This window comes from Leptonychotes weddellii, chromosome 6 (assembly GCF_054177405.1).
Source record: "Leptonychotes weddellii isolate Sample4059 chromosome 6, ASM5417740v2, whole genome shotgun sequence".
NCBI lineage: Eukaryota > Metazoa > Chordata > Mammalia > Carnivora > Phocidae > Leptonychotes > Leptonychotes weddellii.
The window spans coordinates 17,467,745-17,484,267 of NC_138374.1; the positions used below are offsets into that span (position 1 = coordinate 17,467,745).

At 38.6% G+C, this 16,523-nt stretch overlaps 1 protein-coding gene across 4 annotated transcripts in view; it reads right to left on the minus strand.

Moving 5' to 3' along the window:
- Positions 1-14,579, minus strand: part of PDCD4 (programmed cell death 4) — a 27,132-nt gene extending 12,553 nt beyond the window's left edge. The window contains exons 1-7 of one of the 4 annotated variants that reach the window (XM_081823561.1): positions 14,425-14,579; positions 10,176-10,282; positions 9,245-9,275; positions 6,383-6,468; positions 4,533-4,835; positions 2,191-2,285; positions 105-218 (exon numbers count right to left, since the gene is read on the minus strand). In XM_081823561.1, coding sequence (XP_081679687.1) covers positions 105-218; positions 2,191-2,285; positions 4,533-4,835; positions 6,383-6,468; positions 9,245-9,275; positions 10,176-10,218 — 672 coding nt within the window. In that variant the 5' untranslated portion in view covers positions 10,219-10,282; positions 14,425-14,579. Of the gene's footprint in view, positions 1-104; positions 219-2,190; positions 2,286-4,532; positions 4,836-6,382; positions 6,469-9,244; positions 9,276-10,175; positions 10,283-14,414 lie in introns of all 4 variants that reach the window. The other 3 variants (XM_081823562.1, XM_081823563.1, XM_081823564.1) reach the window with 3 other exon arrangements.
- Positions 14,580-16,523: the final 1,944 nt, after the last annotated feature.

The window sequence follows — 16,523 nt, forward strand, 5'->3', positions numbered from 1 at the left end:
GCAGACGCTTAACCATCTGAGCCACCCAGGCGCCCCGATGTTCTGCTTTTAATAGTGTTTTCTTTCCTATATTGAATAAATCATACTTGCAATTTTAAACCTACCGCAACTTCATTAGTATCTCCATGCTCAAAATATTCCTGTATGATTGGTGTTAAAGTCTTCTCAAATGCTGTTTCATCCAAAGGCAAAACTACAGTTTCATAAACACAGTTCTCCTGGGAGGGAAAGGAGGTGAAAGAGTTATAAATTGATGAACAAAATATTCATATAAACTGAAATTTGTTTTTAGTTTTTTACTTTTTATTTTTTTTTCATGTTCTTAGAAATATTTCCATGTCCAACAATTAGCTAAAATAGGTAAGTATATACAAACAATATGGAATAAAAACAATCTAACATATACCCTGGTAATTTCCTGTCTAAAATTCTCATCACCATGAATTATCTCATGCACAGACAGTACTTTAAAAAAGATGTCATAGGGGTGCCTGGGTGGCTCAGTCGTTAAGCGTCTGCCTTCGGCTCAGGTCATGATCCCAGGGTCCTGGGATCGAGCCCCGCATCGGGCTCCCTGCTCAGCGGGGAGCCTGCTTCTCCCACTCCCCCTGCTTGTGTTCCCTCTCTCGTTGTGTCTCTGTCAAATAAATAAATAAAATCTTAAAAAAAAAAAAAAGATGTCATAATGTCTGGGATTTGTTTCAAAATAATCCAGAGCATGGGGGTGGGGGGTGCATGCAGGGGAATACAAGAGGAAAAATAAACGGAGGTACAGGATAAAACAAGACTGACCATGAGTTATTAATTACTGAAGTTGGTAAAGCTGGGAGACAAGTACAAGCATGTTCATTACACTATCCTACTTCTGTATAAATTATAAAATTTATACATATTCTGTGTAAGTTAGAAATTTTCCATTAAAAAATAAATATATGTCCATTATAAAATCTATTAAAAATTTACATTCTCATGGATGGACCTAAGTGAAATTAAGACTGAGGAAGACAAATACCACATGACTTCACTCATATGTGAAATCTAAAACAAAAACAAATAAACAAACAAAAAAGAATCAGACCTGTAAACACAGAGAACAAACTGACAGTTACCAGAGGGGAGGGGCAAGATTGGTGAAAGGGAGTAGGAGATAAGGCTTCCAGTTACGGAATGAGTAAGTCATGGGAATAAAAGGCACAGCAGAAGGAAGAAAAACAAAATTTACATTCTCAACACTGAAAAAAGATAGTCATGTTCCCAAAATAAAATTTACCATAGAGTTACCATCCTGAAGAGTAATATTTTAAAAGGAACCTAATATCTATAACTCTTTTATGATATTCAAAAGAATATATATTCTTCTCAATTATCATTACTATAGAAACTATATTAACTCAACAGAATTTATTGAAAAATAGTCAACTTGGGGGTGCCTGGGTGGCTCAGTTGGTTAAGCATCTGACTCGGTTTCAGCTCAGGTCATGATGTGATGGGTCTTGAGTTCGAGCCCCATGGTGGGCTCCACACTCAGCAGGGAGCCTGCTTGAAGATTCTCTCCCTATGCTCTTCTCCCAATCTCCCTCTCTCTCTCAAATAAATAAATATATTTTTTAAAAAATAGTCAACTTGGGGCACCTCGGTGGCTCAGTCCGTTAAGTGTCTGCCTTCGGCTGAGGTCATGATCCCAGGGGCCTGGGATTGAGACCACATTGGGCTCCCTGCTCAGCAGGGAGTCTGCTTGCTTCTCCCTCTGCCCCTCTCCCTGCCTCAAATAAATAAATAAAATCTAAAAAAAAAAAAAAAAATCAACTCAATAATCCTAAGTAAATCTGTAAAGACCTACTTTTAACTCACTTCAGAAATGAAGTGAAAATTACACATATATCATTATCAGTTAATGTGGTTTCCTAATCCAAAATTTACCTAAAAGTCCAAAAGGACTGAGTGTATGTATGATTTAGATACAGATACTAATGTGTGTACACACATATACATACACACACGTTATATGTGTGTTTGTATATATATATACACACACACACTATAAATCATATATACATGATTTGACAGGTACAGAGTATAGATATAGAATGTATAATTTGACAAATGTATGAGTAAACTACAGACATGAAGTCAAAAAACTTACTAGCATTTTAAACAGAAAATTAAAAAGATAAAGTAAAACACTGATACCTGGTCGTCATCATAGTTAGGATCTTTCACGTCCACCTCCTCCACATCATATACCTGTCCAGGTGTACCCCAGACACCTTTGCCTCCTGCACCACCTGAAAAAGTTTAGAATTGAGAAAGAACACAAAGTTCATAGTTCATAAATTTTAACTGAAATCTGAAATAATTCTAGATATTCAGATATTAATTAACAGTTAAAAAACTGCATTTTAATTTCTATGCCAGTTTTTTCTCCAGTTGAATTATACTTTAAACCTTTTTTCTTGGATCACTGCTTTTTCAGTCATGATTAGATATTATATATTTTATAACCTATTTCTAAAACATCAAGTTGAAATAGCTTATAAAGTTAAAACTAAAAAGGCAGATGCTTTAAAATGAAAGCAAAAACAAAACAAATAAAGATCAGAAAAATATGTAGATCAGGGACCCCAAAGGGTGTGACAATGTAGCTGAGCTCTAAATTTTATTTGACATTTCATAAGACCAAAACAAAAAGAAGTATGTTGAGCCAATAAGATGTGGCATAGGAAACTCAGTAAGGGTGAAATTACTTAACAAAGAAGCACAGTTTCCACTGTAAGTGTTTCAAAGTCAAATACTCTTTAAATATAATAGTACACATTAAACTATACTTGACAACTGGCAATATGTTATGAATAACTAAGCTATTTAAGCACTGACTGCACTGATCGTTATTTCTCTGTACTTCTATTTACAAACTAACCAGATGAAGTTTAACAATCCCAACTTTCAAAGTGGTTTTTCTACATAAACTTATTGAAATATTTTTATAACGCTTAATAGATTACATTATTTTTAAGGTACTTTTCAGTATCACCAACTTTTTTTGAGGTTGTATTTTATATCAACACTAGAGTAAAACAGAATCTGATTATTAGGATTCATTTTGATCTAACCAATGGTTGTAGAGCCATTCAACAAGAATAACAGTTTCTGACCAATCACAAAAACATTTTACAAGAATCCTAGGCTATAAATTGAAGTTCACACCATTCAGAAGCTGTGAAATCTCCAAATTATATCAAAACCCTACCACAGACCAAAGCTAACATCCCTCATCAACAAATACTTAAGTATCTACAACTGCTAGTCACTACTCCAGGCACTGGACATAGCAGTGAAAAAATGGACCATTCCTAGGGTACCTCGGTTAAGTGTTTGCCTTCAGCTCAGGTCATGATCCCGGGGTCCTAGGATGGAGCCCGTGTCCAGCTCCTCGCTGAGCAGGGAGTCTGCTTGAGGATTCTCTCTCCCTCTCCCCCTGCCCCTCCCCCTACTCATGCTCTCTCTCTCAAAATAAATAAATAAAATTAAAAAAAAAAAAAAAAAAAGATCATTCCACTCCAGTATCCAAAAGAGAACTGAAGAGAACTCAGGGGGGCGCCTCACTGGCTCACTTGGTAGAACCATGCAACTCTTGATCTCGGGGTTGTAAGTTCAAGCCCCATGTTAGGTATAGAGATTACTTAAAAAATAAAATCTTTTAATAAATTAAATTGAATGGGGCGCCTGGGTGGCTCAGTCGTTAAGCGTCTGCCTTCGGCTCAGGTCATGATCCCAGGGTCCTGGGATCGAGTCCCACATCGGGCTCCCTGCTCCGCGGGAAGCCTGCTTCTCCCTCTCCCACTCCCCCTGCTTGTGTTCCTGCTCTCACTGTGTCTCTCTCTGTCAAATAAATAAATAAAATCTTTAAAAAAATAAAAAAATAAATTAAATTGAATGAATGAATGAATGAAAAGAAAGAACAAACAAACGAACAAACTCGGAATCAGACCTACGAAATCATTAAAATTCTGATCCACTTATTACCAATCTAATTTATATTTATCCTATATTCTTAACCAAGGACATAATTACATTCATTAGATAATAGGTATGATGAACTGTTTTTAACTTTTATTTATTAAGTAATCTCTACCTGCAATGTGGGGCTCAAACTCATGACCCCGAGATCAAGAGTGACATACTCCAATGACTGAGCCAGCCAGGTCCCCCAGGTATGATGATTTTCTGACCCCACTTTCAAGCAAAGTTAGAGAATACATGCACAATTCATAACTGTACAAAAAAATCCATGTGTATTTTGCTGAAAAAAATAAAGTTCTGCTCAAGAAAACAATCTCCTCCAGAAAAAAAGCTCAACTTAAAGAAAAAGTGGGATGGTCCTCAGATTATTACTTTGTAAAAACATACATAAATCATAAAATCTTACATTATCATTGTTTAAATTTCTTGCCTTCCTAGAACAAGGAAACCATAGTTTAAGTATCAGGTTATATTGTTTTCTATTTGTTTCTTTGGACATGAAATATACCAACCTTTCTTTGGTAGTCCCCTTCCTTTCCCAGATCTGGATCTCCTATCTAGCAACCTTCCCTTTGGACTGGTTGGTACAGTTACTCCACTTCTAAGGGCTTCACTTCCATTATCACTGACTGAATCGCCTCTGCCAGAGTCCCGGGATGAGTTTTTCCTCAGGCGCCTTTTTGCCTTGGCATTAATTCTAGCTTCATTAATGGAGGATGCCGAAATCCAATTTCCATTTATCTCATTTTTTATTTCTTCAGTCCCAGCATTTTCTTCATCACCAGAAAAGAGAGAGTCGCTTAAATTATCAGGATCTTAAAGAGGAAAATGAAGAAAGAAAATGCTACATAAGTACTTTAATCATTCACTGTTATATCAGTTATCATCCTAAGTTATATTAGGTTGAATCACATGAAATTACTGTTTTTTAGGTAACAGTCACATATTGGCAATTTCATATGATTTGATCTAATAAATGACAACTAAACAGGATTACTTTTCACATTATCATAGAAAGTAAACTAAGACAGTGAATTTTGGTGAGCAAAGTTTAATTTATGTTTAGAAAATAAAATCTATGTTAATATACAACCACAGATAAAACCTTTCGACTTCTGTGAGCTAAGAGAGTTAAGCAATTGGAGATAGTAAGAAAATACTAAGAATCTTGAGAGAAGAAAGATAAACTATTATTTACAGAATGCCTACTAGCACTGTGCTGGATGTTTTCTCATTTACCCACAAGTTTGAGAGCTATTTATTACACACAGGGTCATTAATACAGATAAGGAAACTAAGGTTGAGAGTGTTTAAATAACTTCCCAAACAACTCATGATTAATTACAGACACTTAGGAAATATTACTAATCCAAAGAGCCTGAAAGGTATTTGGCAAATAAATGATCTGTTGAGGATTCATTGCTTTCAAAGGTAAAGCTTGGGGGGGGGGGGGGGAAGGAGCTTGCTTTCAAAGCTCTAATTCACTTCTCCAAACTTGACTTATATCACTTATCATCTTCTGACTATCTTCCAGGCTACATAAAATTTATACATTATTCCTTGAAAGATAGCAACATATTTGGAGTTTCCAATGTCATCCCCACTGCTCTTTTCACTTATCAAAATCCTTTACGATATACTCAAGTTTTATTTCCTCCATAAAAATCTTTCCTAACAATTCTAGCCACAATAACCCTAATGCCCACACACCGTTCATTTACATTACGGAAACCACTTTATTTCTAATTTATGTAGCAGTCTTGCTTTTCCAAGTAAGTCATAAGCCTCAAAAGAGGAACCACGCCTTTACCTGTACTTCTCTGTACTCAGCACTTTACAGAGTATCCTTCATACTATCAACTCCAATATCTGTGGAGATCAATGGCATGGAGACAGTTGGCTTTGCTCTGAAAATTTTCTAAGTCAGTGAACTACTGAATTAGTTACCCTTGAGCCAGAGTTTTGTTCATTATGGCTAACTCAAGTCAGAGTTGAATCCCTCAAATGGTTTTACATTTCCTAAATGTAATTAGACTGTGTCAAGTCCACGTGTATAGGTTTTAACATGCTTTAAGATAATATGTTAAAACTGAAAATTTTTTAAATCAACCTATAAAAAACAAATGTGTTGAAATCTTTGTAATTCTTGACAAAAAGTATAAAAGTTAAGAACATTCTGGTAATCAAAAAACAAACATAACAGTAAGTAGAGTCCAATTACATCATTAGTTTCCTAGTCTCTGTGCCTTCAATCTTCAAACCATCTCCAAACTGCATGAAAACTGATCTTCTAAAACATGCCCCCACTGAAAACCCTTTGAAGATATTCCCACTGGGTCAAAATAAAGTTTAAACTCATTACCTTGTAACTTAAGATCCTTCATGATCTTGCCCCTGCTTACATCATCAGAGTAATCGCTGACCACTCCCACATTCAAACGGTCAGAGCTTAGATTTGATATCATAGGTAGTGATGGGGGGATTAGTTTAGCAGAGAAATACAGAATATATTAGGAAAAAAAGAAAGTATAAAATGGAAGACCAGCAAAGAAAATGTTACAATAATCCATTACTAACTAACTGAAAAGATCAAGGGTAATAACTTTACGGTAAATAAGAAAGCGACACTCAAAGAAAAAATAAAGAGCTTTTAAACAGAAGAAGCATGAAATGTAGTCTTAAAAAAGTTTTTAGACTAAGACAGGAAGTTAGAGTTAGAGGGTGAGTTTGAGACATCCTCACAACCACCATCATAACTAAACAACTGCAACTACTAGTAGCAGTAGTAGTCACAGCAGTAGTGCAACTTCTTTCGTCATTACCATCATCGTTGTTACTACTAGATACCAGGTTCTATGCTAAGCACTTTACATACATGGTCTATAATCTTCACATTCAAATCCACATTTAAATCTCAGATTATAACTGTAGAAAATACAGAGCTAGAGTACAGCAGAGTAGTCACAGCTAAAGAGACAGGACAAGTGAGTGATTATAAAGACAGAGAAGCAGAAGAGTAAGAGGAAGGAGAAAAAAAGACCAGAGATCAGACAAGTTAGATGGAATTTCAAGTAAGAGCAGGCTGTTGAAGAAAACACTAAACATCTACCTGTAACATATTGCTTTCATTATTCTATAATTACGGAAAACCATTAAACTCATCCAGAAGATAAAGGACATCAAATTACAATAAAATGTCACTTTAAACTGTCACTTGGAGTACTAAAGTATTCAATTTCAACACATTTCCCACAACTTTCAACTATTTTAATATCCTTTCCAGTATCTTCATATGACTGCAGCAGAACACATCTAGGTATATTTTATCTATTAGATCTTATTTTTAACCCATGTTTCTATCAATTATTCTTTTGTATTTTGCTATTCATATTTACCTAGTTTTTGTTTTTTTTTTAAAGATTTATTTGAGAGAGAAAGTGCACACGCAAGCAGGGGGTGCAGGATGGAAAGGGAGAGAAATCCTCAAGCAGACTCCCCATGGAGTCTGCATGGAGCCCAATGCAGGGCTCAATCCCAGGACCCTAAGATCTCCTGAACTGAAATCAAAAGTTGGCCACTTAACCGACTGAGCCATCTAGGTGCCTCATATTTACCTAGGTTTTAGGGTTCCATAACCACTACTGATCTTACTTTAAGAAAACCAGAAGATAAAAGATAAAAAACCTGAGTACATAATGTGGTGACTTCAAAATTGTTTTCCACTGTGTACTAATTCCCCTTCTAAATCCTATGGTATCTCAGTAGTAACCAATCTAACTTACAGTATTACAGAAGGCAATAATCAAATTTTCAATTAATGGTCCACTGATTGGCATAATTAGAATTAACAATATTAACACATTTCATTTGTTACATACAAAATATGTGCTATGGGCATGACACACATACACTATAATCTCATTTAATCCTAACAATAAACCTACAGAGAGGGCATTTGTACCCCAGTTTTATACATGAGAAAACTGAAGGTCAGAGCAAATAACCTACTTCCCCAAAGTAACAGACTAATACACTAGTCTGTCTTGGGACTATTTGCTACAGGAAGAATTTATAGCAAAGGTCTGTCTTAGGCCCATCCAAGTATTGAAGAACTACAAGTCCTTTATATTAAGGTAGTTCTGGCCAGGCATCAAGAACAGGGTTAAAAGAACTAGGACTTGTTATAGACAGAAAACAAAATATGTAAAACTTAGAGTCGTGCTGTCTCACAGAAATATAATGCAGGCCAAATATGTAATTTTAAATTTCCTAGTAGCCACATTAAAAAGAAACAGGTGAAATTAATTTTAATATATTTTATTTAATCTACTAGATGTTATAAACTTTGAACACAGAGTCAATATAAAAAGTTATTGAGGTCTTTCACATGTATCATATGACCTCACTGATATGAGGAATTCTTAATCTCAGGAAACAAACTGAGGGTTGCTGGAGTGGTGGGGGGTAGGAGGGATGGGGTGGCTGGGTGATAGACTTTGGGGAGGGTATGTGCTATGGTGAGTGCTATGAATTGTGTAAGACTGTTGAATCACAGACCTGTACCTCTGAAACAAATACTACATTATATGTTTAAAAAAAAAAGAAGATAGCAGGAGGGGAAGATGAAGGCGGGGAAATCGGAGGGGGAGACAAACCATGAGAGACTATGGACTCTGAGAAACAAACTGAGGGTTCTAGAGGGGAGGGGCATGGGGGGGATGGGTTAGCCCGGTGATGGGTATTAAAGAGGGCACGTTCTGCATGGAGCACAGGGTGTTATATGCAAACAATGAATCACGGAACACTACGTCAAAAACTAATGATGTAATGTATGGTGATTAACATAACATAATAAAAAAAAGAGTGCAATGAAGAAAAAGGGGGGGAAGTTACTGAGGTCTTTCATTCATACGAAGTTTTAAAATCTGGAATGTGTTTGCACCCACAGTACATCTCAATTCAGACAAGTCACATTTCAAGTGCTCAATAGCCACATGTGGCTAGGAGCTATCATACTGGGCAGTACAGAAAAGCAGCAATTATCTATACGTGAAATATATTCTTAAAATATGTTTTTACCATCCTCACTTCAATGAAGCAGGAATATGATGCCCATTTATAACCCTAAAAACAAGTATTCACATAGCTATTGTATACAGCAGCACCAAAATAATCATTAATTATTGCAATAATTTTTTCAACTATAATCTTCTAGCACACTTACAAAATGGCAAGAGGTTTCAACTTCAAAGTGTCTGTTCAGATCAAAGAAAACTATATTAATTTGTACATAGTGAATTATTCATTGAAAAAATAAAACTACTATAGTATTAAAAAATGAAGTATGATAAATATATTTAAATTACAAAACAGTGATCTTTTCAATACTAATAAAATTATAAAGCAAAGAATTATCCAAAATATACCAACAGGAAAAGCTCTCACCATTCAGAATATCGCAAAATCCTAATTAAGATTATTGTGAAAGTTATAAATACATTTTAAGTTGTCTGAAGTTACTCAACATTTAAACCTCTATTCCACAAAACCATTTTTATGATAATGTGCTATTGAAGCATCATGGAAAATCAAGAAAAATACCATAGGTAATATAAGATATAAATTATTAATTAGGAAAGAGATCAAAGATACCAATAATAGTTTATATTATAGAAATCACTAGCTCATTTGAAAATATTAATGAACAGGTTCACTATTCTCCATTCTGTTAAATACAGTTTATTATAAATAGTGGAGAATAAGAATGTATGGAATGTGAAAGGATAGGCAGAAAAATAAGGACATGTGAAGAATTTCTATAAAAAGAAGAATCACAGGGGCACCTGGGTGACTCAGTTGGTTAAGCGTCTGCCTTCGGCTCAGGTCATGATCCCAGTCAGGCTCCCTGTTCAGCAGGGAGTCTGCTTCTCCCTCTTCCTCTGCCCCTCCCGCCAGCTTGTTCTCTCTCTCTCTCTCAAATAAATATTAAAAAAAAATCACAAACTTGATTTTAAAAATAATATAACTCACTTTCTTGTAGTATGAATAAGATGGTTTTTAAAGTAAAGATGGTTTTAATACTATGTTTTCATAAAATTTTGTAGGACCTCAAACATGCTCATAATACAGTCAGGGTTGAAAATATTCTTACTTACCTGTGGGGTTTACATTCAGTATTTGCTCATTTTCTATATCCATTGTTCTTTAATGTCACTTGCACTGATTAAATTACTAATGGAAGTCTTCCCTTGGAATCTATTTCCTTAAAAAGAAAAAAGTTTCAGTATCTTCCAAACTGACATAATTAAGGTAAATTGAATTTACTTAATCACTGTAAAAAAAAAAATCAGCACATAATTTCATTTTTCAAAAAAGAGCTCTCTTTACTTTGAAAAATAGTTTACCACTATTAACATTTGGTTTCAATCTTCCTGACAAATGTATCTGGGTCCAAAAAAAAAAAAAAATACCCATGTTTCTGAATGTGCCAAAGCACCCCTTTAACTTGGAAGTAAAAGATGTATAAACATATACGTGTTTATTTCAAATTAAAGCAGTATATACATACTCCAAATTTTTTAGGACTACCAGGACTCATAATTAATCTGATGTACATAATACTGGATAGTTCACTACCAATGAATTGTAAGAACTACTACAAAATGCAAGCAACAGTTTTAATCAAGCCTATCACATGACTGTGTTAATTTTTCACACTACATCATATCTGAAGGCAGACAGGTCTGCCATTTTATCAACTACGTGTCCATAATTACAGTTAGAAGACTTTGAGATTTGGAGAAATTTTTATAAATGGTGTTTTCTACAATGAGAGTATTATTTTCATAATCTGAAAAACCCATTCTTTTTTTAGTTTAAAAAAAAATATTTTTTAAGATTTTATATGTAAGTAATCTCTACACCCAATATGGGGCTCAAATTTACAACCCTGAGATCAGGAGTTGCATCCTCTACAGACTGAGCCAGCCAGGTGCCTCCCCCATTCTCTTAAAAATATATAATAAAAGAAACAAAGCCCTCGCCTTTAAAAAAGAAATAAGTACAATGGCATTAACATCTCAGTATTATAGACCTCAGTTTCAAAATGGCTTAAAAATTATCAATGCTGAAGGCTTTGATGAAATCTTATTTAACTTAGTGATATAAATCTAACGTTACTTGAAAGACTATCAAAATATATTTTGATGAAAACTTTTACCAGAAGGTGTAACCAAATGATTTTAGAATCTCTCTGTAAATATTTTTAAAATAGTACTTAAGCACTGATCTGTTCAAGTCATACAGGTTAGATATAAGCCCTCCCAATCACTTACAATCATTTCACTAGCAGTGTGCTTTCAAGATATAAAATGAACAAATTAATGAAAATTTAACCATAATATATATGATGCCTCCTGGGACTCAACTGACTTTTTTTTTTTTAAAGTAAACTCTACACCCAATGTGGGCTCAAACTTATGACTAGGAGATTGAGTCACATGCTCCACAGACTGAGCCAGCCAGGCGACCCTCAACTAACTTTTAAATTCCTTAATATAAACTATTCTAACATCTTAAAAGTTTGTAGTCCTTTGATCCAGAAAAAGGTATTATTTTGTAGAACAAAAATAAACACACCTTAATGCTACAATGATAAACTTCTTAATATGGCATAATCCTTAGGCTACCAGGATGCTATCATACCACTTAAGAAATTAAGAAAATGGTGAGACCACTCTCCAATTCTACTCAGAATAAACAGACTTAAGTGATTCTATATGATTTTTCAATATCATAATTTCCACCAACTCTGGATTTAGGGGAGAAAAAATGACCCTTAAAGATATGTATATAGAAATTCATATAAATATATAAACAAAAATGTTTACAAACCTAAGCATTTAGTGTTCTCCATGTCTGAAAATGCCATGTTTCATTTTATATGAGTTACATGTTATAGGAAAGTGAAAATGTCTTATGATGTGTGTATGAGCTTTTTAAACTAGAGTTACATTAAAAAGTCTTTTTCATACTTGATGCAAGTAGAATCTTTGAGAGAATACTTTCTGCAGAACCTAGCTACTAAAGGAAATGAAATTATTATAACTGATGCTTATAAGGCCTTTTATAATTCACAGAGAATTTTACAGGCATTATTTCATGTACCCCTCAGAACAATCTTGAGCTATTTACTCCACTTTGCACACAACTAAACAAATTCAGAGAAGGTAGGTGATCTGTCCAAAGAGAGACAGCTGCTCAACGGAAGAACCAGAACCCAGACCTTCTCAATCCAGGACTGCTTGCACAAGTTCAATCCGAGATTTTAATATCCCACAAGAAGATTCTTTTTTAGGGCTAACAGAAGCTTATTAAAACACAGACTCTTATTGTTGTATCAAATCTTTAAATACTACTTTCCAAACACCAAAAATAATATTTATTTTAAACTATTACACAAAAGACATTCAGTTGGGCAAAGAAAATTATTAGGTATGACTCTCATCTATAACTTACCATATTTGTTTTTATTAAGTAATCCTAACTAGGGGGAAAAAAAAAAAAGCCTTGTCTGTGTCTTTAGGCAATGATAACGCAATCAAGAACTCAGTCACACTTGATAGGAACACAGACATTTTAAGAATTCAGAGAAAGATAAAGATACATTGCATGTTTTTCCTCTCTTCAAAGTAGTGGAGCTTTTTTCCAGTTTACTTAACAATCCATAAGATTTTTGCCCCAAACTTAGCAAAAACATAAAGCAAAAATTCTAAACGCCACATCCTTAAAACTAAACAATAAAATTAATTCTCAATAAGAAAGCAAAAGTATACACAGAAGTTTGACAAAATTAAGGCTAACATTAAAGTTTTCATTTCTTCAATGTGTTTTACAGAAACATACAATCAGAAGTATTCAAATGTCATGACAGTCCCCAAGAGATAGAGCCTCACCTTCCCACCCTCCCCCCACCCCCCCAAAAAAATCTGTTTCCTGAAATATACCTCATAAACCACTCTGAGTTTCAGGAGTCAAGTTTAGACCATATGCTAACCAGAAAATTATTTGTATTCATTCCAGGGCTACAATCACAGCTAATTAGCAACTTAAAATAAAATCAGCTAAAAATATTCAACCACAATGATGCAAAATCAAGCAGTACAGAAAATATCAAATTGTCATTTATTTTTGCACTCCCAGCAACTATTTTTCCTTTCTCATGACTACAACAGAAGAACCAATCAAAATATAACTCCAAGATCCCTGATGAGATAGTAAGCGATTTAAGAAACCTACAATGAAGGAAGGTTAAGGACATAAATACCAGTAATTAAATTTAGAACGCATCTGCAGTGCTCCCCTTTTAGAAAAGTATACGGTGGTTTCTAAAAAAATTACATTAGTAAGAATGCCAAAATTCTAAAACTTAGCAGTAAAAATACAAGTAAAAACAGGCGGTGACTTTTTTTTTTTTTCACACGACGCTACATTTTTGATCGTTTTAATCATTGCAGATACTGCACAGTTGCTGGTTACATAGCCAGTTCTCACAAGGCATGGGAGCCAGGAGATACTGACTTCTGCAGACAGTTTTCGAAGCTCTGGGGGGAGGGGCCCGGGGGAGGGGGGACACACGACCCCTCTTCACGTACACTGCAGCACCAAACTGACGAATGCAGCAGAAACGGCCGGCCTGCGTTTCACAGAAAGAGGGCTCCCTTCCTGTCTTTGTTTTCTCTGGGAGATTTTCACTTAAACTAAAAAAGCGACCCTTCGCCCGAAGTCCGCGCAGGGCCGGGGAGGCGGGCAAGTGTCCGCCTCCGAGCGGCCCCTCCCGCAGCGGCGGGCCTTCCTCTCCGCAGCGGGCGCAGGCCGGGACCCCGCGGGCCCCAGTCCAGGCCGGCCCCGGGGGATGCTGGACTGGAGCGGCCGGGCCTGGGCTCCAGAGCGCGGGCCGGGGACCCCCAGGGAGGCCACGGGGGCGGGGAGGGCGCGAACCTTCCTCACAGGATTTCAGTCAGGCCAGAAACACGCCTCCCAACGTCCCCCCTCAAAAATGAAAACTCGGCCTTCGCGGGGATGAGGGGCAGCCCCTCGCTGGCTAGCGCCCCGCACACCCGGTTAAGCGGGGAGAGGGTCCGGGAGGGGGCAGGCCGGCGCCGCCGCGCTCCGGGCCTCGGCCCGGGAGGGAACCGGGGCCCGCCCTCCGCAGCCCGGGGCGTTGGGGCGCCCGCGGCCCTGCTTGCGGGGCTCGGAGGAGGAGGCCGGACCCCCGCCCACCCGACCCGGCCGCGGCCTCAGGCCCCCACCCCCTCCCAACGTGCGGCGGCCTCCGAGGAGAGACGGGGCTGAGGGAGAGAGCGCAGTCGTTCCGAGCGTGCGAGCCGCCTCACTGGTACTGACCCCTCGGGCCGCCGCCGTCGCCGCTGCTCGCCCAGGTCCCTGGTCCGCCGGCCCAGACCCCACAGCTCAGCTTCTGCCGCCGCCTCAGAGCGTCTCTGCCCCCTCTCGCTCTGTTTGTTTTTGTTTTGTTCTACCCAGTAACACGGGGGCGAGAGAGCGGCGTTTATTGGCCGAAGCGAGGAGGCCCGCTGGCCAATCGTGGCGGTGGAGCGGAAGCTGAGGAGGAAAAAGGGAGGCAAGTGAAACGTGGAAAGCTGGGCAGGGGCGCCAGAAGGCGCAGGCGCGTCGGGCTCCTGGAACTGGCGGGAGTGGAAGCCGGGCGGGAAGCTAGGGGCGGGAGGTTGGGAGGTGCGGCAGGATACAAGCGTAGGCGACAGGGCAGTGCCTTGGGGTGAGGACCAGCCTGAGGCTGCCTTGACCTGCTCACCCATTCCACTCCCAGGGCAGTCCGCAATCCCGGCTAAATGTTGAGCTTCTGGAGGGTCCCTGCCTCCATTTCCAGACGCTCGTCAGGCGAATACCCTTAATCTCTACGGTTGCTTCTCCCGCGGGCCTTGTTCACTCCTTGGTTCCTCCTGTGTACCCTAAGAACTTTATCTCAGTGAATGCCCTCATCCCTTGAAGATAGAAATCACTCCCATTTCACAGATGAGGAAATAAACGCTCAAAAACTCTGAAGTCCCTGTGCTAATCACGACTAGTTAGGCTCCTGGGATTCAAACTCCCACAGTCCCACTCCAAGACTGGGGTTCTCAATCATGGCTGTAACTTCTTTATTGAAACCTGTACCCCGCCTGGCTGTTGGTGTCTTTCCTCCTTGGCTGCATTCTCTTTGGCTTATCTTGTGCTCTCATTCTTCCTCCTTCCCTATCCCCTGAGGAAATGACCAGAACCTTCCACTGCCTGTGCTCTCAGGAAAGGATTCAGCCATTATCTCTGGCCAGATTTTCCGATTGTCTGACGTGCAACACCTGAATTGTCTGTTGGTCTTTCAGCAGCCAAACTGCCTCCTCCGCCACCAGGGAGCTCCTTCCCCGGACTTACCCCTTTCTGCCCAGTCACCCTGCCTGAGAGTCATCTCTAATGGTATTATTTCTCTGAATAACAACAACAACAACAACAACAACAACAAAACCCCTTTCAGTAGCTTCCCATTGCCTGCCTGGAGGATCAGCACCTCAGCCAGGCATTCAAGGCCCCACAGTGTGACTCTCTGGCCGTTCCGACTTTCAAGACTTTATGGCCATGTCTCCACAACCTCCCAATCCACACACCCCTTTGGCTGGAACCCACTTGGGCCTCTCACTGTTTCATATGCGTCCCCACCTCCTGAGGGTTCTTTACCATATCACCTTGAAATGCCTCTCTTATCCCCCATCTCTGCCTGGTACAATCCTGTCCGTGCTTCACGGCTCTCCTGCGCTGGCTTCCCTGAGCCTTCTGACTTCTGACTTGATGTAGAATTTCCTGTCTCCTGATTCCTCCCAGTAATGACTTGTAGCTCTGGGGACATTGAAACATTCTGCCTGGCATTATGTTATGAGTCCCTGTCCTAACTCTTCTCCCCGTTAAACTGTCACCTTGTTGAAGGCAAGACTTGTGTCTTACTCATCTGTTATCATTGTAGGTCTTAAGAAGATGCCTTGCACATTTCCTGTACTGGTGCAATAAAGATACTTTGATCTGAGTTCCCAAAGTTTCTCAGCATTTCCTGCTCATCCCCACCTCCTGGGCAAGAGCCTCTTGGCATGTCCAGCAGCTGAATTAGCCTTATGAGTCACTTTTACTTTTTAAAAACAAAGCTCCCTGGTCACTCAGTTTGGTTTTGTTTTTGTTTTCTCCATCACCTGCAGCTGTCTCCTTTCTTTTCTCTGCCGGGGCTCATCGATCCTCCACTGAGCAGTAACTGCTGGCTCCTTTATTTCACCCATCCGCCTTTCTCCACATTTTTCCTTTTCTCCCCCCTTTTCAGTTCTTGATTGTTTCCTTCTTCCTCCCTGCCACCAACCTCCTCTGACTTTTGCTGGGTTCTTTCATTTACTCATTCATTTAATACATTTATTAAACACCTATGGCATATGCAGGCTGCAACGGGCAAG